General features: G+C 40.7%; 1 protein-coding gene across 1 annotated transcript in view; it reads left to right on the plus strand.

Annotated features, from left to right (window-relative positions):
• Window positions 1-27,537, plus strand: part of ARMC3 (armadillo repeat containing 3) — a 70,444-nt gene that overhangs the window by 37,228 nt on the left and 5,679 nt on the right. The window contains exons 11-15 of the mRNA XM_040069517.1: window positions 6,562-6,811; window positions 7,968-8,104; window positions 17,635-17,803; window positions 18,671-18,771; window positions 23,573-23,644. Coding sequence (XP_039925451.1) covers window positions 6,562-6,811; window positions 7,968-8,104; window positions 17,635-17,803; window positions 18,671-18,771; window positions 23,573-23,644 — 729 coding nt within the window. The remainder of the gene's footprint in view (window positions 1-6,561; window positions 6,812-7,967; window positions 8,105-17,634; window positions 17,804-18,670; window positions 18,772-23,572; window positions 23,645-27,537) is intronic.

The raw sequence follows: 27,537 nt of genomic DNA on the forward strand, positions 1-27,537 counted from the left end.
TTTCTTTCCTTCCACCTCCGTGAAGGCTGCTCTGACAGCACATGCATGTTCCCTCTTACTTTGCTTTTGTAGCAGTGTGGATTCCAGACTCTGCCTAGTTACTGATTTTTATATGCCCTACTTCTTGGGTCAGAAAAAAGAGAGAGGGGGATTGTGTCGTTCTAATGAACTTATCCTGGCTGAAGGTCCATGCGATGTTTCAGAAGCAAAAAAGAATTTCTATTGTTGGATTTCAAGCCTTCCACATAATAGTGGAAATATCAGAAATTCTTTAGAAAGGTTGCAAATAGTACTATAACTGAAAGTCTCAGGCATCGTGAACAGATAGTTCATTACCAATGCTCCTGTAATATTTTAAATTCGGTATACTACAGTTACAGAACTGTGACCTGTGTAACTTTGTCAGATGAGCCCAATGATAGACATTAGAGCTCTGTGAATTGCTAAATGAGAGTCAGGTATTATAGTCTCTGCTAACCCAGACAGTTTGTTTTATTATGCCCAGACTGTGAGGTTTATTGAGTTTTGGTTTTGTTGCAATTTACCAAGATACTCGTCATTAGAAAATAGAAATAGAGGGTTCAGTTCCTGAAATGAAAAGTTAATGTTGTTTGTTGGTATCATCAATATTTTTATTGGAGTACAAAGGGCCCCCAGATTGTAGATCAGAGTCTCTTGTGCTAGATTTGCTTACTCAGAATAAACATACTGACATTAATTTCCCTTGGATAGTGAAGAAAACGGAAGTAATATCAGTCTTTAAATAAAATACGAGTGACTATTTACAACAGTCAATTGCTTTTGAAAATAATTAAATCACAAAGTGAATTTTTGGTAAGTGCGTAAGACATTTATTGGATGTGATTATTCTGATGGCATAACAAGGCTAATGAAGAATACTAATACATTTAAGGAATAAAAAGGAAGCTATTTCTTGAGGCTTTTTTTCAAACTTCTGGTTATGATATTCTTTCTCAGACAGAAATTGCATAAGAGAGCTGGATCAAAAATGCCTTGTGTGAAAAAGAAGTCATGCGATTTAACACAGAGAGAGTTGATTTTAAAAAATGTGTGTAATTAGATGCATAATTCTTATGCATAATTTACATGCAATTATGTATGAAAATGAGCTATGCACAGGCATAAATGGCTAGCTAAGCACCTCACACACAATCACAGTAATTTTGCACAGAAATTAAACATGCAGTTGCAAACACATTTGAAGAAAATGAAGTCCAGTGAGGAGGAAAAATTTGAATTTTTTCTGAGCAGAAATTGTGTTAAATCCTCAGTCAGGAGGGGGGTAGTAAACAGCATAGAAGTGAATAAAAATATAATTGAATATAAACCAGTTTATGTTCAGCCATGGTAGAAGAAACAAAACCAAACATACTTTACCATTTTTACGAAGTGTCAATCTCACTAGTGTAAATTTAGTACAATCCTGAGTAAACAGTGGTGTCAAGCTGGACCACTGCTCTTCTCTCTATCTCCCCTCCCCCGGAGGTTGTTTAGGCTGGGGGTTTGAGGAGAAATCTTGGTGTTTTCTGGCAGCTCTTTGAACACTCTTAGTTGCTTTCTCCCTTAGGCTAGACTTTCTCTTCAGGAAGAAAAGCTAGCTGGACCATTCCTGATGCTCTAAGTAATTCTGTTATTTTTCTTGCCGTGGCTAGAAGGTTTGGTCACAGACCAGAGCTTTTATGCTCCTGTGATGCCAACAAAAAGGTTCTTGCCACGGAGTGCTTATAGTACTAAAAATAAAATAAAGTATAAAAACCCCATAGGATTTTCATCAAATTTTTACTGCTGATTGTTTTCACAACACACTCCCAATATCTGAGCTCTCCTATTGCACCCCAGACAACTAAAGCAACAAAATACTCACTTCAGTGACATTCATGCACATCACCAAAACGCCTGTTAAAAATAAGTTTGTATTGTGAAGTTTTTGGTAATGATTTTACTGTCAACTTTTTATTTGTTTTTGCAGTAACAGCAGTAAAGAAAATTATTGTTTTTCCTCAGTCTCTCAGCATTTGTTCTTCGAGTCTTGAATTATCTTTTAGAGAATTTTCAGGAAAATGTCTTACCATTACAATGTATATTTTAAATTAATAAATTAAATATTTATTGTGTGACCTTTTAATATTTGTCTTCCCAATGACAGCTGAAAAAAATTTTAGCTATTCTTGACTACAGTAATTTGAAACCAGTTGTCATCAGAATTTTACTGTTTCACTAAAGAGCATGCTTAGAGTCCTTAGGGTACCTGAACTGTGTATACCTAGATTAAAGTAAATGCCTCTCTGTTAGGTTAGGCATTCCAAGGATCATAATATGTGCTTATAATTCATAACATTTCAAGTATTTTAACTTTAATTTAAGCTCTGCAATTGTTACACCTGTCTTGTCTTCTTTATTCTTCCTGTTCATAGTTCAGATACTCAGCTTCCACTTCTGAGAAAAAAATAGTGATGTGGTCAATGCAACATCCTTTTTTTTTTTCTTTCCCTCTTGTTGTCTTCTTTCCTTTTCCCTAACCTTTTTTCTCCTTGTTTAGGAAAGTATGTATTTTGAATATATACAAAGCACGGAGGAAAAAACTTGTGAATTTATTTAATTTACTCCTTTTCCACATCAAAAAGCATATATTTCTATTCAGCTAAACCAAGGCTCACTTCCTCCTTGAGGATATAGTTCTGTAGCAGAAGCACTGATAAATTGCACAGTCTCAGTAGGATGTGTCTGAAGGAGAGTGTTCTGGAGGTGGGGAGAGTCTAGTGCTGATCTGCGTTAAACAAAGACAGCTGGTAAAATTGTTCTCTGACTTTTGTTGCCTCATAATAAAAGAATTACACAGTGCATGTCTCTGCCCAAGATAAAAGGGAATGAGGACCCCCGTACTTAGTGTTATGGTATTTCAGCACCTTAAACTTTACCACATTCATTCTCTCAGCTCCCTTCTGAGGTCAGGTGCTGTGGCCCAGGGTGACAGTGTTATTTCTGTGTTCTCCAGAGGCCTGTGGAGTAGGAGTGAGTTGAGCTGTGGATTTCCCATTCCTCTTTTTTTTGTGTGCATTTCTGCTACCAGGACACAGCACTGGCCTCAGATGTTCACAGCCTCTTAAAAAGGTATTGGTTACCTTCAACTCTTGTTACCAGCCATTGTCACTTTGAACAAATTCTTTCTGCCTTGTGCTCAGTTATGCTACTTGATTAAACGATACGCACAAAACTGAGATTCAAAACGGGTGTACGCAGAAGTAGAACGCTGTTGGAGTCCAGGGCATTCCTTTGGTTGCTCTGGAGGGTCAGGGACCTGGGCAGGGGGGTCTGGGACCCCAGCCCAGAGCCCAGAGCTCAGAGAGACACTGGATTTGATTTCAGTCCATGGGAGAGGCTTCTTGCACTGCAGGAAGCATTGCAGGCCACAAGAGTGTAAAAATAGTAGTTTAGTATATCACAGGGTGAAAAAACAGTGAGTTTGGGATTCTTGGCATTGAAGTGAATGGGGCAAGATGGAGAATTTAGGGCGTTGTCTCTTTCTTCTTCCTTCTTGTTCCCTCACTCCATTTCTGCAGTGACGTTGGCACAAAGTAGTTAGTGAGGATTGGGTCAGAGTAAAGATGACCTTTGTAGTAATAGTGATAGACATTGGTAATAAATAGTAAATAAAGAATACGTAGCAATTAGTATAAAAGATAAGGACAGCCCAGAGACAGGGGGAGTCACCAGATGTCCGAGCCGCGGCAAACATCTTTTGGACACTGAGAAAATTGTAAGATAAGAACTAATAAACGAAGCATGTAACCTTGAAGACTCCGTCTTTTCCTGCGTTTGGCACAGAGCTTTGCAGAGGGCCAGAACTCTAAGACCACCGGAATGCCGGGGAATTTAAGCTCCTAAAAAGGAGCCCCCGACAGAACGCAGGATAGAAATAAATACATATGATCTTCTAAATCAATAGTTCTCAACCTCTTTGAAGCTGAGTGGTACTTGAGAAAATTGGCGGTGCTCTATACCTTGCTGGGGTCAGCTCTGAACACATGAGGAGCCGCCACCTTGCTCTTTTGTTAAGTGCTTGTGTACTTGCTGGTTTTATGGAAATTATAGTAAATCTGCTTATGATGTCACTGGCTATGTCATTCGGTGCTGTGTATCATTCTGTAGCCAGTCTGTTAGGGACTGTGACGTTATGTTTACTAGGAGCTCCTGTGGGAGAATATGTGTATTCTTGCGTGTAGTATAGGAATAGTAAGTCCTGCACTTACTGCAGAAATATTGGATATACTACACCAGTGTGATGCAGTGGTGCATTTTATGAGTAGTGAATCTGTCCCATAAATCGTGGACTTTCTGTGTATCTGTTGTAAAGGAGAAACTGTTTGATTTTGGTTTTGTATTTTCTTCCTTCCTGGGTAAAGTGTGTGTGTATGCAGTGCATGATACAGTAAATCATATAGCTCATGGGCACACCTTGCTGTGTGCAGCTGTGTATGTGTGGTGAGTCTCACCCAAGCTGTGCCAGCAGATAACCTCATGGCATTGCTACATGTGCTGTTAATGTGATATTTTCCAGCAAGCTTGTGATACATGTGGTATACAGCTCATTCTTACATGTGCAGTCAGCATGTCCAGAATTTCTTCACACACAGCAGCCTGGATAGTCCAGAAGCTGAAAATTTGGATAAAATTTCCATGGACAAGATAAGACAGTATTAACCAAAGAAGTATGATTGCCTCACCTAATTAAAAAACCCAAAACAACCACAAGAAAAAAAGCCACCCAACAAATAAAACATTTTCAGCTCTTCTTCATCTGGTCAAGTAGGAAAGGGGAAGGAGAACACACAAAGGAAAATCCAGCTACGTGAAGGATGACAGAGGGATGTAGTGTGGGACATCTGAAAACATGGGATTTACTTTCTGAATAGAGACTGAAGTGCTTGCATTAAGGCTGCTGGTGCTCCAGGAAGGTTAGTTAGGCAGCACCAAACTGACCCTGTATCTTAATGCTGCACCTTCTGTCCCTAGATTGCTGCTTTTTCCCTGGTTTTCCAAACAAGTAACTGTTGTCTGCCTGCCACATACTGTTATATCCATGCTCCAGCACTGCTTGAGAGCCACTGCCTTGCACCTGAGGCAGAGGTGAGAGTAACAAACTCCATTAGGCTCTGCTCATTCACCCAGGTATGCTCAGGAGCATCTGTATCCCCCTCTCTGACCACACGGCGACACTTGCCCTAAGATGAGTTCACAGTAAGACCTACATCATGTTGCCCATGTATCGGGATTATTTTAATAATTATTTTATTTTTAGTGGCACAGGTTGGCATGTATTCTACTTTCTGTCCTGTTTGCATAAAAGTGTGACTGTCAGCATTCCTCATGGAGTTTTTTTGTTTGTTACCAATGCCAACGGTCTTTGGTAGTATAGCTATTTCTTTTATATGTGATACTTCTAAGCTTGGTTTATTTTGCAACTGTGAAAGTTACCCAAATATTAGTCAAATTTTGGTAAGGTACTGTTACAGTAAAAGATTTTCACATACAGATCTCTTTTATTACTGTGTTTCGAGAAATTTAGCAAAACTTATAAAAAGTGTAAACTCTTTTGAAGAATTTTTAATGGTTTTGATGTAGACAACATGCATTAATAGAGAGTATAAAAAGCAGTTGCAATGAAAATTCAGCTTGCCATCTGTGCATTCCCATTGCTAACAATGTTGCCAACTTTTGTTTAACAAACAGATGAGCCTTAAGTAAAATTACATATCTTCTAGTAGTGCAGCTCCTTACACCTTCTGCTGTCTTGTGCTCAAAGTTGCTATTTCATTAATACTCCTCCTTCAGCTGGTTTTTTTTTTCTTTGACTGTTTATTTTCTTTGATCGTTTTTTAACCTAAATCTGTGAGAGTCTCCTTAGAAAAAAATCCCAACCATCTTCCCCAATGTTATTTGAAATAACATTAACATATATTGAAATAACAATAAAATAATAGATTATTTTCACATTTATCTTAGGACTTGGCCACATGAGGGTTTGTTCCAGCATTGCTGAGGGGCAGCACCCTTCAGCCATGGATGCAAAATGATCTGGTAACAGAGGAAATTGTAAACTGGATCTGCTGTTCATAGACTAGATCTGGATACTCTGTTCACTATAATCCTCATTAGCAGAGCTATAATGTTTATGGGAGGAGGTGATCAGGGGCTGCAGAAGTGTTTGCCTGGAACCAAAGATACAGAAATTCTGCACCTTTGAAAAGATGCTGGGTTTAATTGACTCGTTCAATACCTCAGAGAGAATTCATGTCTTTGTAAGTTAAAGAATCCATCCAAGTTCGTGACTTGGTTTGTCTGCTGAGGTTTTGCCTCTTGAACTTCTTACCGTGAGTCACAGAGAAATCACACACACACACATTTATAGGTACAGATGCCTATATATGTATAGATGTGAACCTTGAATTGTAATACTAGTTTAGTTGGTAAAAACAGCATACTAAGAAGAAAAAATGATCCTAAAATAGCAAATATTTTTCCCCTTTTTCATTTTGCTAGTGTTGTTGCTAAGGCTAAAGGAATTAAGCCATTAATGAAGACCTTGAACGCCCAGAGAGATGGAGCCATTTCCAATGCCATTGCAGTGCTAACAAATCTGTCCCTGCAAGAGCCGTTCCGCAGCAGTATCCAGAGCCATGGTATCATGAATGCCCTCGTGGGGCCACTGCGCTCGACCAACAGCCAAGTGCAGAGCAAAGCAGCGTTTGCTGTGGCTGCCTTTGGTTGTGATGCTGATGCACGAACTGAGGTAAAACTACTCTTTGAGGTTGTGTTTATTTATAATACTTCTAGGTCTGAGGTGGGAGTTACATTAACCAGGAATCTCTTGTGCCTGACCTAGAAGTCCTAAGCTTTCTAGGTAGTTACTTATTTTTGTGATACTTGTTCTGCTGAATTTAGCTTAGTTTTTTAGGGGATTTTGGAAAGGGTTTTCTTTTAACTTGAATTTTCATGACTGTGTTTGCTTGCACCAAATTAATGCTTTGCAGCTTTTCAGTGACTTCAATGAGCTTTAACAGGGCTATATCTTGACCTGTATATTTAGGAGCATTAAACATCAAGGTTTCTTTCAGCTGCAACTGTCGGCTGAATTTTGAAGATGAGAAGTTCAGTCCTCTTTACTCTCCCTCAGTGTTCTGTTGCCCATTTCCAAGGCCTGAACAGCAATGTCTGACCTTGATTAATGAGATACTGGATGTGTATGGAGTAAATGTATTTCAGACAAAACTCAAAATGTAATTAATCCTTTGATCAGTGACATCCAGCAAGTTGAACTCTTTGCTGTTTATGAATTGGTCATAGTATTTTCTTCTCATAAATAAGAATGATGCTATGTGCATTCATAAATCATAAGCTGGGGTTTTGTCATGGGTCAAGGCTATTAATTAGGACATGAATAAGGGGCATAGATAATTAATCTACCTCTTTCAGTGTCCTTAAAATGTCTTTCTCTTTAAAAATCGAAATGAGCAGTATTTCCTCCAGCATGTATAGGAAAGATACTGTAGCACACAAGAGAATAGGATGTTAATAAGATTGTCATGCATACAATACAAATTCAAATGTATTGTGATGTAAATTAGTTGCTAGGAGGCACCAGAACACAGAAAAAGCTCTGTAACTCTCTGTGGCACTCTTGCGTTGCACAGTCTCTTTGGGTTCCACACTGCAGCCTAATAACTGAAAAGCAGGCCAGAGCCAGAAGGGATGTCTGTCTTGTACCACTCTAAAGCTCCAGCCTATGCTGAGTTCACAGAAACACAGAATCCACATGAACAATCTTTTTTTCAGCCCAGTGTAGCTTTTCTACAAAGCTTGAATGTTTTGAGAGGTGAATTTCACAAGCTGTTTTTTGCTGGGGTAGATGAAATATGTAAGTGGCAATGTTTTCACTTTTTTGATAGTTAAGAAATGTAGGTGGACTGGGACCACTCGTTGAATTGCTGCATTCTAAGAATGAAGAAGTCAGAAGAAATGCCTGTTGGGCTGTTATGGTCTGTGGAAGTGAAGAACAAACTGCTGTTGAACTGTGCAGGCTAGGGTGAGTAGAAATAGTATCAAAAGTCAAAAGAAAATTTTTGATGAGAGAACTCAATTTAGGTCGATCTTTACATATTTATAGCAGAAGAACATAACTTTCTGATAAGCTGAAACTACTTTTGCACCACAGATGTTACAGATGAAATGGTATTGATTTTAAGGAACAGAATTTTCTGGCAAAGTATAAGCCTGTAGAGAGAACTGTGTAGAATTAGAAAACTTTTATTGTTTCTGTGACTGAATTAAGCTTTATATTGAAGATAACTTTTATCACTCAATATTGGGAACTACAGTGCCCCATACATTTGAAACTGAAATAAAGGTTTCAGACTAAGTTTAATATACAGTAAATTGTACTTACTACACACAGGCTAGATTTGATTTACAAGCTCTGGTTAACTGCAGTTGTGCTGAAGTGCCACAGAAAAGTGGCTCTATTTTATTTTTTCTTAGGAACTCCGACTTCCATATATTAATATCTGAATTACAAAAGCTGGTTTAGGTTATAAGAATTATGACATGGGACTCCTCAGACAAGGCGACTCTTTTAGTTACTGTTAAATTAAAATATATGTAATTGCCCTGCTCCCTCTGCTGGGCACTTCTCTGGTGACTGCACAGATACCTTAAATCTGTCTATGAGGGAATTTCTGAGACTCTCAGAAATTTGGATCAGGAGGGGATCTTGAAGGTGATATCCATCTATCCTAGTGGAAGACTGAATAAGGTACACTGACATATTTTGGCTTGGGTAAATACTGATCCTGAGGGAGTTTCACAACTTTCTGAGGTAATCTGTTCCAGTGCTGGAATATCCTTACACTTAGAAAGGGTTTTGCAGTTTTAAATATCCCTTAAATCATGTTGTGATAAACATTAACTATTTTTTGTTCACTGAAGATCAAATAACTCAAGATAACAAGAAGTTACTATGTCACTATCTAAGCTGATAGGCAAACAGACCCTTGCTCATTCCTTCTCTACTTGCTTAATCAGCTTTAAGTTTCAGGAATTCCAGCTTACAACTACAGCCTTCATCTCTGCGACCACCGAGGGACAGAAAGAGACCCTCCCAGCAACACGTCACACATACATCATCGGAGGAAAGAAGCAAGATAAAAGCAAGACTGAAAAATCTACCAATGCACGGCAGTTGGTGGAGCGAGACTCCCCTGCCGTCCAGCGCTGTATTTGCCTTTGCTTTGCCTGCTGTAATGTAATAAATTCCTATTAGAACTTTTCTTCGTGTTCATAGTCTATTACAATTTGGTGCCGTGACTCGGATCCACCTGTGAGATAGGACTTTTGGTTCTGCCTGGGGGGCGCCCCGCCGATCAGTCGGCGGCCCTGGTAGACCCGATTCCTGTCTCGGTTGGACCGACGAACCTAAATTCAAAGCATTAGGCAAAGGAGGCCGGCAGACCCTATAAACTTTGTGCACAAAGGTCCGGACGAAGACGCAAGACGCGTGAGTATCTGTGTGGAAGATTCCGTTCGGTCTGGGTCGGGTATCCTGGAGTGCTGCGAGTGTGTGTGTGAGTGAGAGGAGAACCGGCAGCTCGGATTTTCCAAGTGATTGTGGACCCTCAGTAGTGCGGTTCTCATTGCCCGAGAGGGCGTGAGCCACGAACAAGGGGAAGCGAGTGATTTCCGCACCACGCTTGTGTGAGGGCACTCCAGAAGATGGGACAGGGGAAGAGCAGGCCCTCTACTCCCATAAAACAGATAGCCCACTGGGGTTCATATTAGACAATTAGAAACATTACCCTAACACAGGGGGTAAAGATAAAGCTAAAATGATCCATTATTGTGTAGTAGTATAGGGTGGAAAGGAGATTTCCTGGAATATTTTTTTTTTTGCCTATTTTTAGATCATCAAAAGATTGGGTGAGGCAAAAACTCAACTTGTGAGTAAACACTAAAATTCCTGTTAGTCAGGAAGAAAGTGAATATGCTAATGTATGGGTTACAAGACCTGGGGGTGAAGTGCTCCTGTTTCCCCTCAAAGAGGGAGGACGAAAGAAAGACAGGAGTAAAGAGGAAGAAGCCTTACTGATCCCACCCCCTTACATACCCCCTCAGAACCCCCAGATTCCTGATGCACCTCCAAGAGAGCCTCATGAAGCAGGGAGTAATCCCGAGCCCCCCCGAGGAAGTGCAAGGACCCATAACCCGAGGTCGGGCTAGACAGCATAACCTATATCCCCTAAGAGAAATGCCTGTGGGGGGGGGCCAGGGACCTCACTCAGCAATAGGGTTTGTTTCAGTACCTTTGAGTTCTGGGGCTGTTCGGGAATTTAAGAGGGAGATGGGGAGCCTCCTGGAAGATCCTTTGGGGGTGGCCGAGAGACTGGACCAATTTTTGGGACCCAGTATTTATACTTGGGGCGAGTTGCAAGCCATATTAAATATTCTCTTCACGGCCGAGGAAAGAAATATGATTAGACGAGCGAGGATGCAGATATGAGATTCACAACATGCACAAGGACCTTTAGCAGACACCAAGTGGCCTTTGCAGGATCCCAATTGGAATCATCAGCAGCAGGATCACAGAATCAATATGCAGGATCTGAGGGGGATAATAGTACAAGGGATCCGGGAAGCAGTGCCTAGGGGGCAGAACATCAACAAAGCATTTAATGAGAGACAGAAAAAGGAGGAGACACCTACAGATTAGCTAGAACGCTAAAAAAAAAAAAAAAAAAAAAAAAAAAAAAAAAAAAACAAAAAAACACCAAACCTGTAGATGTACTCGGGCTTAGATCCTGAGACACCGTTAGAGCAAGCACTACTAAAAACACAATTTGTGGCTAAATCGTGAAAAGATATCAGAAAGAAGTTAGAAAAACTAGATAATTGGCAAGATAGAGACCTAGATAAGCTATTGAAAGAAGCACAGAAGGTATGTGTGAGAAGAGATGAAGAGAGTCACAAGAGACAAGTAAGAATGATGGTGGCAGCAGTAAGAGAAACTAAGAGAATTGATGCCCCTCCCAAAACAAGTCAAGTGGCCCAGAGAAATGGGGGAGGGGTTCTCCGGGTAGAGGAAAAGAATAGAGGCGTATGTTTCTACTGTGGGAATGAAGGACACTTTCGGAGAAACTGCAAGAAGCAGCTGAAGGATGAGAGAGTCTTCAAAGAGGACTGACGGAGTCAGGGGCTTCATTTGCTGGGGACACAGAAACATCAGGAGCCCTTGATAAAATTAAAAATAGGTCCTCAGCAGCAGGAATTTGAGTTTTTAGTAGATACTGGAGCTGAGCAATCGACAGTCCAGGTACTACCGAAGGGATGTAAGATATCAAAAGAAACTGCTCAAGTAGTAGGGGCGAAGGGGGAGCCCTTTGAAGTCCCTGTTATTAAGAATGTACTGGTGGAATCGAAGTCCAAAATAGGAATAGGAACCTTCTGCTAGTACCAGAAGCAGATTATAATTTGTTAGGGAGAGACTTAATTATAGAAATGAGTATTAATATAGAAGTAGTAAATGAGGAAATCAAAATAAAACTCTGTCCCTTGAGAGTAGAGGATGAGGAAAAAATTAACTCAAAAGTATAGTACACTCCTGATAGTGTAGGAAAGTTGAATATACCCCCCTTCTCGGTAATCATTAAAGATCCAGAGACACCGATAAGGGTTAAACAGTACCCCATCTCCCCAGAGGGGGGTAGGTTGTTTGTAGATAGCTCATCGCGAGTAATTAATGGAAAAAAGGTCTCTGGCTATGCAATAGTTGGGGGAGAAGGACTTGCAGTTATCGAATCAGGCCCTCTAAGTAGATCTTGGTCGGCGCAGGCCTGTGAACTTTATGCTGTACTGCGGGCATTGCAGTTGTTGAAGGATAAATCAGGTACCATCTATACTGACTCAAAATATGCCTATGGGATTATACACACTTTTGGGAAAATATAGGAAGAACAGGGGTTGATAAACTCCCAGGGAAAAAAACCTGGTTCACCAGGATCTAATCAGGAAACTGCTGAAGGCCTTGAGGGGACCTAGGAAAATTGCTGTTGTTCACCTGAAAGGGCATCAAAAAGGATTGGATTTTAAAAGCAGGGGAAATAATGCAGCAGATCAGAAAGCAAAAAGGGCTGCTTTGCAGACGTCACAGTCTACCCCCCAGAAAGATCCGAAGGCTGAAAGAAAAGAGTGTAAGACTAGCAGAGGAAATTTGCAAAAGATATATAGTTTTACTATGCAGGAAGAAGAAAAGATGAAAAGAATGGGGTTGAGAGAAGACCCAGAAGGGAAATGGCGACTTCCAGAGGATAATAGAACTGTACTGCCTAAATCCATAGCTATGGATATTATGAGGAGAATACATAGCAAAACACATTGGGGGGCACAAGCATTGGTAGATCAATTCGCCACCAAACATGTGTATTGGGGCAGATGACTTGGCAAAGCAGGTAGTGAAGGGGTGCGTTACCTGCCTAAAAGTAAATAAGGCCAATTTAAGAAAAACCTTAATGGGGGGGACGACCTACAGCATACTGGCCATTTGCTAACATCCAACTAGACTTTACTGAGTTACCAAAGACTAGGAGGTATAAATATCTATTAGTAATAGTGGATCACCTAACCCATTATGTAGAGGCATTCCCTACGGCAAAGGCAACAGCACAAACAGTGATCAAGACCCTATTAGAGCAGATTATTCCCAGATAAGAGGTCACGGAAACCATTGACTCAGACAGAGGCCCCCACTTTACATCCAAAATAATTAAGGAAACCATGGCAATAATGGGAATACAATGGGATTATCACACCCCCTGGCACCCCCAAAGTTCAGGAAGAGTAAAAAAAATGAATGGAAAAATTAAAAAAACAATTGACCATACTCGTGATTAAGACCAAACTGTCATGAGTAAAATGCCTACCATTAGCATTGCTAATATCCGGACACAACCTAGATCGGATATAGGAATATCTCCATTTGAAATGTTGTATGGAATGCCCTACAATATAGAGGAACCACAAGATCATCCAAAGTTGAGGGATCAAAATATGAATGTATACATTACCAGCCTAATAAAATATAGGGAAAATCTATAGAATAAGGAAAAGTTAGCTCAGAGACCCCCACTAAATTTGAAACTGCACCAGGTGCAACCAGGAGATTGGGTAATGATAAAGTTCTGGAAAGAAGCAACCTTGGCCCCACAATGGGAGGGCCCTTACCTTGTATTACTTACTACAAATACTGCAGTCAGAACAGCAGAAAAGAAAGGGACCCATGCTGGCAGAATTAAAGGGCCAGTGAGCAAACTGACTCCTGAGTAGCAGGTAACAAGCAATCCTGGAGACCTGAAGTTACGGATCCAGAGGAGAGATCATCAATAAATGGACACCGTGTAAAATATGCACCAGAACCACACTACACGGAAGAAAGATTAATTTGTAACTCTGATGTTAAGATAAAGTGTAGAGACCCAGAGTGCAATTGTTATCCCTTTGTTTGTTATATTTGTAAAATCTGCGGGGACAGGTGGTGGAGTCATTGTAGGCGAGGAACCCCTCCTAGAGGAATTTGCAGCCCCTGTTGGGTACTGCAGCGGAACGTAACTGATTGGATTCTAGAATATAAAGTTAAATATGAGGGATTAGTAGGAAAATCAGAAGAGTGGTAGAAGATTTTTGCATTAGGGATTAAACCAAAATATTATTGTTATCACCCTAATAAACCCATCCCGTTCATAGCTGAAATTGTTGACTGCACCTGCCGCACACGCCTAAAGGGAATCCGGTGTGATACATTCCCAGTTAAGTATCGGAACTGAGATTCCTATGTCAAGAGGCAACAGAGTCGCCCCCGGGGACCTCCTGAAGAATATCCCTGCTGCCGAGAAGATGGTACCCCCCGTGGCTCGAGGCAACCGAGTCGACGGGAAAGGCAGAGGGGTAAAAAGCTGTGGAGGAAAGAAACCCCAGGGGTGGGACAACAAAACAATATTTGAGGAATTGCCTCAGGAATAAGAATAAGAGCAAGGACCCTGGGCAGAGAGACAGGTTGCAGTCTATAAAATAGAACAATCCTCAGATATACTCCCATTCCTATGCCCCCAATGATGCTCACCACGTGACCCAGCCGATTACTTTTCTTTTGCTGATGTTATACTTGAGAAGGATTAATGCCTTAGACAATCTACCACACCAACCCTTTAAATAGTCACTATGGCGATGGGATGACAATGAGATTTTGCAAACTGTAACTACTGTAGGAGCACCCAGTTTCAGAGTAAGATTGTGTGATCTGACCAACATAAATCATTGTAAAAAAGTACTGAACCTAACGGAATTTTACATGTGCCCAAGCTCAAATCACAGTAAAGGATATTGTAATTATCCTGGGGAATATTTTTGTAGATATTAGAGCTGTGAAACAATCGCCTCTGACTAGACACCCAGGAGAGGGCATGATAAATATTTGCAAGCAGACTTTAGACCATGTATATTTAATAAACTGATTACTATAGTGAAAAGCCGGCTAGAAGCGGCACATCTTATGCTTCTTAAGACTAAGTATGATCAGATACCTAAAGAAGAAAATTTAAAAACTTTAGAGTTAGCTAGACAAGAACTGCAAAGATACAGTGAACAAAAATAAGTAAGAACAAGAGAAATGGGGGAATTGTGATAAACATTAACTATTTTTTGTTCACTGAAGATCAAATAACTCAAGATAACAAGAAGTTACTATGTCACTATCTAAGCTGATAGGCAAACAGACCCTTGCTCATTCCTTCTCTACTTGCTTAATCAGCTTTAAGTTTCAGGAATTCCAGCTTACAACTACAGCCTTCATCTCTGCGACCACCGAGGGACAGAAAGAGACCCTCCCAGCAACACGTCACACATACATCATCGGAGGAAAGAAGCAAGATAAAAGCAAGACTGAAAAATCTACCAATGCACGGCAGTTGGTGGAGCGAGACTCCCCTGCCGTCCAGCGCTGTATTTGCCTTTGCTTTGCCTGCTGTAATGTAATAAATTCCTATTAGAACTTTTCTTCGTGTTCATAGTCTATTACAATGTCCTGCTTTCAGTGAGATTGAATAACCACTTTTTATAGAAATTTAACTCACTGAATTTTCTCATTTTTCGTGTCCCTCTCTGTTTCTTCTTCATGACAAAGTAAAAATGTTAGACAAGTTTTGTTTGTATCATTTCATCACACATCTCTGAATTTCTCTAATTTCTTATGCCATTTTGAAGTACCATCTCCCAGCCTGGATGAGGTACTTCAGGTGAGGTCATACCACCATCAAAAAAAGCTCAGTAATTATTTTCTCTATCTTGCATATGGCACTGTTCTTATTTAATCCCTTTTTGTGAGACAGTATCGGAGCAGGAGTCTTAATTCATGTGTCCTTCAAGTTTGACAGCATATTATTGATAATAATACATTAAGCATAGTTTTTCAACTAGTCAGGCACTACTTAATGCTATTTTCATGTAGATCATATTTCCCTGACTTGCTCATGAGTATCCAAGTAGGAATAAGTGAAAAGGCTTATAAAAATCAAAACATATCTCAAATTCAGCTCATATCTCACGTCTTCTTCTTCTGCCTATATGTTAAGTCAATTACCTTATTGCAGCAAGGATTAGATTGACTTTTCATGATTGATTCTTGACAAATACATCTTGTTGCTTGCCAACTGATGGTTTAATAATTTGATATGGTGTTCTTTGGACACTGAAATTTGGCTGAATGATCTCTATTATAATTTCCTTGTTCACAGTTTTTTCGAAACTAGATAGTATCTTTGCCCTTCACCATTCTCCAGCCATCTAGCCTTAGAATTTTCCAATACAATTATAAGTAGTTCCAATGTTGCTTTTGCAAATTTACAGAGCATATGAGATAACTGTCCTCAGGGACTGCTAACCTTGTCTCCTCAAACTTATCCTCTACATTTTAAGACTACTGTCTCTACCTTCTTGTTAATATTACTGCCAGGCATCTGCTTGAAACCTCTCTATAAAAGCTGAAGCAAAAAAAGGCATCAGACACTTCAGTCTTTTCTGGGCCATCTGTTACGAGTTTTCTTCCCTCATTGAGTAAGAGACCTACATTTTTCTCTCTGACTTGTAGCATATGAAACATTTCTTTTTGTTTCAGTCCCTGAATAGTTGTGTCTCACTTTGCCTGTGCATCTTTTGGGCTTGTCCCTTACTTTTTCTATTCTGTTGGAAATATCAGTGTTTCCATTTCTGTTTGATTCCTGGCTTTTTTTGTTTGTTTGTTTGTTTGTTTGGTTTGGTTTGTTTTTCATCCCTTCATGGAATTTTTGGTGCAGCTGTTTTATTTGTCTGGGTTTGGTTTATCTGTCTTCCATATGAGGGCAATGTGTAATGTCATTTGATTTAGATCCTGCTGTATATATTAGCCTTTATTAATTTTTGCCTTTAAAATCATTCCCTGTGATACTTGCTAATTATCTGCAGTATGCTGTAGACATACAGCCTGAACTGCTCTTCCACTCTTTTCCCACTGCCCTCTCTTCTGTAAGAAAAATATGTCATTTGCCTTGTCTGAAAAACTTGTTCTCTGGAATCCATCTGAATTCATCCCTTCAGAAGTCTACATTGTAGATGTCCACAACTGAGGCTGCCCATGTAGTTCACAGAAATAGATATATATTGTGTATATATAAAATTGATTCCTTGGGAGGTGAGGAATATCTGTATGTGTTCATAGTCACACACAGATTGAAATTTGAATATGTACTCTTACACACACTTACGAAGATAATCATCCTTTCTTCCTGTTAGCTTTTATTTTTTCATTCCTGAACAGTCTGAGAGCTGCAATGTTCTCCTGATTCAGTTTCCTTTATTTTTGTGGTGAGGTTTTCCTAAGCTTTTCAGGTCAAAAGTTGTCAGTGTGTGTGTTTCAGCAGCAGAACAAGCTTAGGAAATTGATTCCTATCCTCCCATGTCCCCACATTACTCTTTGTTTCTGTCTCCATGCTGCAAAAGTCCTGCCATTCTGGTGGTGTTGATACAACTCCTTGTGCTTCCATGCTTGTTCTTATTTAGCAACTATCTGCCAGCTCCCCCAAACACAGTAACAGTCCAGACCAGAAGGATTCACACATTGCATAATGCACAACTGGATCTGCAAATTGCCTTGCAGCTGAAAAGAGAGAGGAGAGAGGTTGCCTGGACTGTATCATATGGTCAGCTGTGATCATTATTCCTTTTACATCTTTTTTCCTCCCAAGTTCTCTAAGGTGCATAACATCCTTCTAGATAAAAGTGGCATCCTGTCTGCATTTCTTTAGGTAGTGTTTAACTACCTAAAGGAATTGCTTCTGCTTTTGAGCACTGCACAGTGTTTTTCTTCCCTAGAGAAGGAATTCTGTGCAGCACAACCACTCCTTGCTGGCCCAGAGGGCACAGGATCAGCACTTGGAAGTGAATCTATCTTGGCCTTGGTAATGCTGAAAACTAACTCTGAGCTGTATAATGACATTTAATTACTATTTAATGATAAATTAGCCTTTGTATTTTATTTGTCAGTGCTTTAGACATCCTAGAAGAAATTAATCTGTCAACAAAGCATAAAAATAAGTTTAGCGAAGCTGCTCTGGAAAAGCTACTTGATAACTATCTTTCCCAAAAGTACAGCCGGATGGGATATTTATCACCAAGTAATATCATTACTAATGGATTCTATGATTGTGGTCAGGTAAGCTATTCTAAACAAATTACTTTATTTAGAAAGAGTAAAATTTTCCTCTTAGTTTAGAAAAAGTACTGTAGCAACAGCTAAAATCTGGCTACAGAAAATCCTTTGTTTTCTTGTCCTGAAGTTTCACAGCTGTTATACAGATATCTTTTGATTATCTTAATGGATGAAATCATCTTCATGGTATTCTCTAGTTGTGATCTTCGCAATCCTATCTGAGCTGTTCAGACCTTTCCAGATCCTTTCTCGAATTTTAGTTCTTCTGGTCTCTTTCCCTGCACTATACTTTATGCTAACTTGACATTGTATGACCTATGGATGTTTTGTTTGTTTATTTTTACATAAGGAAGCGAAGAGTTCATATTTTCACGTCGGTCATGACCCTTTCTCTCACAAAAGAGGTGTTTGTATATAAAGACTGACTCCAGTATCACTTATTAGTGCTGTGCTCAATTTAAACCTGAGAAGGACTTTTCAAAATACCCAGAAGAATTAGAAACATCAGTCTTACTGACAGTGAAATACCTGCTCCTAAAGCACTTGGTTTCTTTTGAAAATTCCATCCTGTGTTGTAAAGCCTTCAAAGGCAGGAACATTTCCTTGTTCTAGAACTGTTTGGAATGCTTCAAACCAATAACTACAAGCTAAAATATTTATAAACAATCTTTTCTAAGAAAAATTTATGAAGAAAATGCAAATTAGGAAGAAAATTATTTCGGATTTTGAATGCCTTTATAAGTTCTTCCACAGTCTTTGGTTTAAGATTATGAATTTTAAATTACTGTTTATGTATCTTTTAAATATTTTTTTTTCTCTGCATCTTTAACTGAAGAGAACACCTTATATTTTATGCTAATTTTCTTGTAGGTAAAACATGGAGGGAAATTTTTGTCTTTGGAGGAGCTAAGCAAGCAAGAGCTTACTGACCGTCGGGCAATAATCTTCATTAATGCTAAACCCCAAGAAAAGTGAGTCATGTTAGATCTACTAGAATTTGTTGTAATAGCTCTTCTTTTTAATGGTTTTCACTGTTTCCAGTACAAACTTTGTTCAGTCTATCTACCTGTCTCTCCATACACACACATATAAATAGAGACATCTATTTTATTCCCAGCACAGTGCTTTTTTGTCCTAGGAGGCAAAACATTTGTACTTTATAAAACAAGAATTTGGAGAATAGCTTATTCACTTGAGTTGCTTTATTTATCTTAGCCTTGAAGACTCATTCATTTAACACTCTTTGATTCCTGATGATGGGACACCCAGTGTTTTGTTAGTTATAACAAAGCTTGTCATCTGTTGTAATAATTATGTCATCTGAGCTGAATGTCAACATTTGACAATGGAACCTATGATTTGATGGTCCTCTTGTACAGACAAATGCATGGAATTTTAAGCACATAATTCCAAGAGATGGGACAAAGCCAAGCATTTAGCTCTCAGGCTTGATAAAGAACCTGTGTCCATTTCTTCTCTGTTTAAGTTGGAGCCAGCCTAACAAATCTTCTTAGATTGAATGCAGGAAGTTGGTATTGGGCTTGTTTAACTGGGAACCATTTCCTGTAAACAGTCTCACAGATCAAAGATCGCTCTACCAATATTTTGCAAGTCCAAAAATTTCTTCTCTGTCAACACATCACATATTTGGGTTACAGTATCATTAGATTCCCTTTTAAGCTTGTATATGACACCATAAAGATGTCTGGGAATATCTATGACAAATTAGACTTCCATGCTCTTTGTTGATCCCTAGAGCTGTCTTTAACTATCAGGTCTTCATTCTTTGACTTTGATACAGCTGCTTGCTTTTGAACGTTGGCAGCAGCCTTACTCCCCAGTTACTTTTGTGTTCATCATTGGGCATTCACCAGTCTCAGAAGGTAAAAAGAACTCTAGCACAGGAGCTGGTGGGGCTCATTGACAGAGCTTTAAACCAGCCTGGAAGGGGGAAAAGGACAAAGCCAGGCTGGCCAGTGATGAGTGATGGGATGGTGTGTCAAAACCTGAGGAAAGGAGCACTAATGGGATCCCTGACTCTGCCTCAGGAGATGTTGGCTACAATGTACCACACCTGAAATGTCTCTACATTAATGCACCCAGCATGAGGGACAAACAAGGGGAATCCAGGCTTTGGCCCAGTCCCAGAGATTTGACATGGCTGGCATAAGTGAAACCTGGTGGGATGGATCCTGTGCCTGCAGTGCCCTGTTGGATGGTTCCAGGATCTTCAGGAGGGACAGGCAGGGCGGGAGAGGTGGAGGGGTGGCACAGTATGGAATAGAAGGGGTAGAATGTACGGAGCTCACAGCTGGCAACGGCACAGTTGAGAGCCTCTGGATAAGAATCAAGGGACAAACAAATAATGCAGATGCCATCACTGGAGTCCACTACAGACCTCCTGGCCAGGACACTGACTAATTATTCTTTGAGGAACTAAGGGACTCTTCCAAGTCAACTGCCCTTGTCCTTATGGGAGAGTTCAACTTGGCAGAAATTAACTGGGAACATCACACACCTGGTACAGCCCAGGCCAGAATATTCCTAAAAACCTGGATGACAGCTTTATGGAACATGCTTGGAAAGATGCCCTTCTTGATCTACTCCTTGTCAAAAGAGTGGATCTTGTGAGCAAGTGGAGATTGGAAGACATCTTGGCCACAGTGACCACAAAGCAATCAAGTTTAAAATCTCTGTTAACAGAAGGAAAAATGCAAAAACCTCAACTCTGGACCTGAGAAGAACAGACCACAGGCTGCTCAGGGAATTAGTGAGTAAGATGTCTGGGAACATGTTTTTGCAGATGCTGGCATCCATCAGTGTTGCTCACTTTTTAAACATCGCCTCCTAAGGGCACAAGAACAGGCAGTTTTCAAATGTCAGAAGTCAAGCAGGTGAGGCAGAAGGCCATCTTGGCAGAACAGGAATCTTCTCTTAAAAATAAGGCAAAAAAGGAAGGTGTATGCCCAGTGGAAGCAAGGTCAGGTGACATGGGAAAAAATACAGAGCTGCTGCTGGCCACTGTAGGGAGAAAATTCATGTGACCAAAACTCAGCTGGAGTTGAAGCCAGCCAGAACTGTGGGGGACAATAAAAAGAGTTTTTTCAAATATATTAATGTCAACAGGCAGTGTAAAAACAACATTGTCCCATTACAGGCTGAAGATGATCTCATAAACAGGGACAGAGACACGGCAGAAGTGTTTAACACATTCTTTGCCTCTGTCTTGAACACGGATGATGGACCAAGGGTGCCCTGAGCTGGAGGACCATGACTGCAGGAATGATCAACTCCCAGTCAACCCTGAAATTGTGCCAGATCTGCTGCTCCAGCTGGATCCCTACAAATGTATGGGGCCTGGTGGGATTCATTCAGGAATCCTCAAAGACCTGGGTGATGTTATTACACAACCTCTCTCGATGATTTTTGAGCAGTCTTGGGAATACAGAGAAGTCCGAGCTGACTGGAAGTTGGTCAGTGTCCTGATTTTCAAGCAGTGCATGAAGAAACCCAGAAACTACAGGCTGTCGCAGTGTCCTCTGCGCCTGGCAGGCGCTGGCCACAGGCTAGCTCAGATCACACACACTGCGGCTAACGCGCTTAGGTCGGGGTTACAGGCTGGGCAAGCAACCTCCTCCCTGTGGGGTCTTGGTTCCCCCACACCAGCGACGGGACCAGATGCAGTCACGACCACGGCGGCGGAGAAAGGGTCGAGTCTCTCAAGCAGGGTTGAAAGGTGGTTTATTAAGGGGAGTCCAGCAAGGAGCTCCGCCTCAGACGACTGCTGCCCGAAGAGAGCCCCGAACACAGCTTTGCAACGACTTATAAACAGGGGAGGATCGAGGGGAGGCAACAACGGGTCAGCCAATAAGGGAACATGGGGGTGTAACAGGGGGTGTTAACTCTCAAACAATGATCCAATAGCAAGAGGGGGGTAGGGGATTTCCCAGGCACCAGCCTATCACTCAACGCCCTCCCTGGATCTTTCCAGAAACCAGGGAAGGGCCCCGAAGTGACAGACAGGGCGACCAAGAGGGGAGAAAGGGGATTGACAGGGACAGGTGGGGGAGTGGAATGATTGACAGAAAATGATCTGTTACATAACAGACTCAGAGGGGAGGAACCATTACATAAAACGGGGGGTAACGTGGAACAAACCATTACCTACAACTTATAAATCCTTCTCAAAAGTTTACAGAAAGTGCTTAAGGATATAACAAAACAACCTTTCACACCAGGCTGTTAATTTCATTTCACCAGTTCCTGGTAAAGTTATGGAGAAGATTAGTCTGGGAGGTATTGAAAAACACCTGGAAGACAACGCAGTCACTGCTCACAGCCAGCACGGCCTCATGAGAGGAAAGTCCTGCTTATCAAACCTGGTTTCCTTTTGTAACAAAATAACCCATGGAGTTGATCCAGGAGAGCCAGCTGATGTAATGAGATTTTTGGATTTCAGTAAACCTTTCAATGCTGTCTCTCCCAGTGTCCTTCTGCACAAGATGTCCAGCTCACAGCTGGATAAACACATCATGTGATGGGTGAGCAACTGGCTCATGGGTTGGGCACAAAGGGTTACAGTGACTGGGGTGACATCAGACTGGTGACCTGTCACTAGTGGGGTTCCACAGGGCTCCATCCTCGGCCCTGTGCTCTTCAACATCTTCATAAATGACTTGGACCCAGGACTGGAAGGGACGCTAAGCAAGTTCACAGATGATAAAAACTGGCAGGAGCTGTTCACTCCTTCGAAGACAGAAAGGCCCTGCAGAGACACCTCAACAAGTCAGAGGGCTGGGCAGTCACCAACCACATGGAGTTCAACAAGGGAACGTGCTGGATTCTGCACCTGGGATGGGGCAGACCTGGATATACAGACAGACTGGGGAATGAGATGCTGGAAAGCAGCCCTGTGGAAAGGGACCTGGGGCTCCTGGTCCAAGGCAAGTTGAACATGAGCCAGCAGTGCCCTGGCAGCCAGGAGGGCCAACCCTGTCCTGGGGGTCATCAGGCACAGCATGGGCAGTCAGGCAAGGGAGGGGATTGTCCCGCTCTGCCCTGCACTGGGGCAGCCTCACCTCGAGTGCTGGGGGCAGTTCTGGGGGCCACAATGTAAGAAAAATATTAAACCATTAGAGAGTGTCCAAAGGAGGGTCACGAGGATGGTGAAGGGCCTTGAGGGGAAGCCGTGTGAGGAGTAACTGAGCTCACAGCCTGGAGAAGAGGAAACTGAGAGGAGACCTCATGTAAATCTACAACTTCCTCATGAGGGGAATAAGAGGATCAGGCACTGATCTCTTCTCCCTGGTGACCAGTGACAGGACCTGAGGGAATGGCCTGAGGTTGTGTCAGGGGACATTTAAGTTGGGTATTAGGAAAAGGTTTGTCCCCCAGAGAGTGACTGAGCACTGGAACAGCCCCCCAGGGAAGCGGTCACAGCACCAAGCCTGGCAGAGTTCAAGAAGGATTTGGACAATGCTCTCAGGCACTTGGAATGACTCTTGGGGATAGGTCTGCTGTGCAGAGCCAGGAGTTGGATATGATAATCTTGATGGGTCCCTTACAACTCAGGTTATTCTGTCATTCTGTGATTCCATACATTTTTGATCCCTAAATTAATGTCTGTTTATTAGTAGTTATGTTCTTTCTTTCACTTATATACCACCTATGAATATATTTATTGTCCTTTAAAATACAAATTCCATTTTCTTAGCTTCAACTGCAAATATTAACTCTGCATATAACATGCAAAAATATCTTATTCTGTTTCAGTGTTGTAGTAGAGAAGGTACAAGATGCATCACCGCCTGTTTCAAGAAAAGCCAGCAGAGAAAAATTTGTAAGGTACGGTTCTCAGATTGACTAGCTGTCAATGTTCTGTTATGCTCTAACACTAGAAATAGAAATCTGACTGAAAATAGTGGCAGTTTCTGAATAGCATACAAATACCTAAACACAACGTTAAATATATTTTTTGGAGTCTTTCCTTTACCTCCTATTTGCAGTAATATTATTTTGTTTATCTTAGTGATTATTTGTCCTCTCTTCCCCTGCTGTATTTGAACAGCTCACACTTATTTGATCCTTTTTTCCTTCATTCTCCCTTGGACGCAGTGAAATATTGTTATTTTACAACCAAGACACGGGGAAATTACAGTAGAAGTTCTTTCTAAGTTTAGAGTCTAAACCCATAAAATGTTCCTACACTGCCTACATGCCTTCTTATTTCTAGATTAAATCTCTTCCATGCAGTTGACAGATGACTAAAAGCTGAGAAGGGTGTGCTCAGAGCTGTCCTTATTTTTAGGCAACTAGCCTAAAAATGCTTCACTCTTGCAGCGCTTGTCCTGATCCATACGATACACTAGGTACAGTGCTGCAGTCTGTCTCTTCATACCAAGTAGATCAGAATCTCTACTCTTGTAGTGAAAAATTAATTTCCTTCTTTCATGGAAAGAGAATTTGAGTCTGTCCCTCACACCTGCAGATAGCTGACCACAAGATATTTGGGGTTTAGCAGTCTGTAGTTTGTTGTAGCTGATCACTAAGGATGAAGTGTAATGAGCAGAGCTTTTTACTTGAGCTGTTCAGGTATTTAACTCTCCTTACTCTCACCAAGACCAGGCTTCTAGTGTATGTCTAATATAAAATACTTAACCTGTAGTTTGTTCCTGTGGAAGCAAACTGAGCCATGGTCTCCCAGCTGTCCTTCCTGTAAAGCAGCAACACAGTCATGACCACAGCAGTGCCTTCTGGAGAAGGCAGGTGTACATGCCTGATTCCAGGGAATCCAAAAGCAGTCCAAATAGAGCCTCCTTGCCATCAATGGAATGGTGTCTAGTGCTTGATAGGAGTGTGATACAACCTACAACAGCCCTTGGCTTTTCTGTTAGCTTACTTAGTGAGCTGACCATTTATCATGCTGGTTTCTGTGGGTCCCAGTCCTGACTTCCTGATTTTCCTTTCTTTATGGTAAAAGGAGCCTTGGCAATGGCTTAGGGCTGTGAGTTCTGGTCAGTGATGGACATTACGGAATGCTAAGTGCTGCAGGGTTGGGAAAAAAAGAGAAATCATGTGTCTGTTGTAGGAGCTGATGTACTGTGTTTCCAATTTTTATTTTGGAGCTCATTCATGAACTGTGATACCCTACTGTCTGTACACGTGTTTTGTTGACAGAGAGAATGGCTGATTTCTGACACTGCTTGTGTCACTTCTGTGTATGTTTGTGCTTAAGAAATGAAAAGTGCAATAAGAATATTGAGACAAAACTGAAACCAGCTTTTGATCTCAATAGTTCAGTGGTATCTCCAGTAGAGGAAAAACAGAAGTTACCTGGACAATGGTGTTCATTCAGCAAAAACAGCACTAGAGAAAAAGGCTTAAAGTATTATACTTTGAGTTATATTTTAATATGTTTGAATTATATCAGCTTGTTTACAATAGACATACAAATTATTGACAGATAATAGCTACTGACTGTAAATGTTTGAGGTTTTGGCTTAAATTAGGACCCAAATTGCCAGACTAGCCTATCCAAAAGTTAGTGACTTACAAGTCATTCCCATGTGACTAGTTATTTTTCTGAAATTCAGTTTAAATCATTTTATAGTAGATACCTGAAATGTATTGTATGACTTGTGTTGTGGAAGGCTCCTGTTTCAGGATGCACCAGAGCAGATACAGCAGTTTGAGTGCCTTAGGAGACCTGTCCCAGCTTCTACTCCCCTGCAGGTCCTCCTGCTGCCCTCCGTGCCCTGCTCACGACCCCCTGGGCCTATTCCAGTTTACTCAAAGGGAGCAGAGGCGAGGGGAGGTACTGAGTTCCAGTTATGTTTTCTCTGCTCCAGTGGGGAGTTCCTTCACCTTGGAAGATGCTCTAGAGTCATAGGCCATTTTGTATAGACTGAGGAGCTGGGAGACCTGTTCTGATAATATATTTAATTGTTTATTACAGTGTGTGATGAGGATACACCTGGATAGTTGCTTCCTAATGTAATTCATGTCAATTACAGCATAAGTTACTGCTCTGTTTGCAGCCATGACTCTTCTGTATAGCAAAAAAAATTTCTTTAGGAAAAAACAAATACCTGCCTCAATTGCCCATAGTAAACCTTTCAGGGTACAAGGACTCCTTTCTTCAAGTATGAAATAATTGCTTTTGAATGTCATGATCAAGTTGTATGATTTATAACCCCATTGTCATTCATTTTGAATCCATAATTCATACATCATTATTATTATTAATTTGTGAGATATATGGGAGTTACTTGAAGGTCAGTAGCTGACTCCAAGTCTCAAACATGCTTAGACCTTTTCCTACAGATTTTTTGCTTTGATCATATGGTTTCTATTCATCATTATTTTGCAAAGTACTACTGAACACTGCTTAAAGCCATTGTTTTGAAAAAGTGATACTACTTTATATAAACCATAGTTGAAAGCCAAGAGAAAGGGCAGTTGTAATTGTCTGCTGGAAATGTTTGAATTAGATGTGAGGAAGTGCCTAGTTGATAGTTTGACATATATTTTCATTGATGGCAACATTTTTAATCAGGCAATTTCATATCTGGTGTACATGTTGACTGGGCTAAAAGATTGTATTTAATGTAGACTAACAAATATGTATTTATTCCATCGTATGTTTCAGTACTGCATTTAAGGAAATACTTCCCAATGCTCAGTTGTTCCTTTTCAAAAGAGAACAGGGCATTTAAGCTATGCAAAATGGGAAAGAAGATAGGTGTTAAGGCTGCTTTTTGATGGTAGAATATTGTACCGGCTGCCTTCTTTCTCTGGCTGATGCTCTGGTGACCTGTTGGACTCTTGTACTAAAGTTGCAAAGAATCAGAAACAGCTTGGAGACTATTAAAGTGCCATGAGCTCTCCTTTGCAATATTCCTCTGCTTTCGCAGCAAGTAGTCTCACGACTAGGAAGACATCTCTGAGAAATGAGAGTGATTTTTTTTCTGATGTCACAATTCCCGCTGGCAAGAGAATGGGGATTAAAAAAAAAAAAAAAAAAAAAAAAAAAAAAAAAAAAAAAAAAAAGAGGGCAGGAAAAAAGGCAGTAGAAGTCTCCTATAGTGGTTACTGGTTATTTTATAGCACTGAGCTGTAACACAGCAGCTCCACAGATCCTTATGAGGTGAGGTTTAGAGAGATATAATGAACTGAAGAGTTGAGGAGTAAGGTAGAGACAAGTGTCGAAGACAACATTAAATCAGCTATTCCACTGAGGAACAGAACATAGTGTTACCTGAGAGAAATAAGCAGCAGCAAAAACCCCAAACAAATCACTGTTCAAACCCATTTCTCTCAGGTCTTTTATTCCTGAAAATGGAGGAGGAGGAGTTCCTGAAAAGAGGAGAATAAGTGTGATTCTAGAGTCATTTGAATAAATAGGAATTGGAAACAGTTTCTCCTTTACTACTGTAATTTAATGGTGCACTTCACTTAGAGAAAAGAAAGTACTGGGAAGATAGAAGGGAACAAGGGGGAAAAAGGACAAATGGTGAAGAAACAAGAATTATAGCACTTGTAGATGTTTTTCTTTTGAAAACCTCCTAAACTGTACGCCAGAGAGTTGGGAATAATTCAGGATTTTTTAAACACAGTATTTTTAACTGTGATGTATAAATGGATAAATGGTAAGTAGATAGCTATTTGATCTAGCATTATAAGTTTCTCTGGTTATAGTTAGATAGAGTCAAATTAGATAAAGAAAACTGTTTGTCTGC

This window comes from Hirundo rustica, chromosome 1 (genome assembly GCF_015227805.2).
Source record: "Hirundo rustica isolate bHirRus1 chromosome 1, bHirRus1.pri.v3, whole genome shotgun sequence".
NCBI lineage: Eukaryota > Metazoa > Chordata > Aves > Passeriformes > Hirundinidae > Hirundo > Hirundo rustica.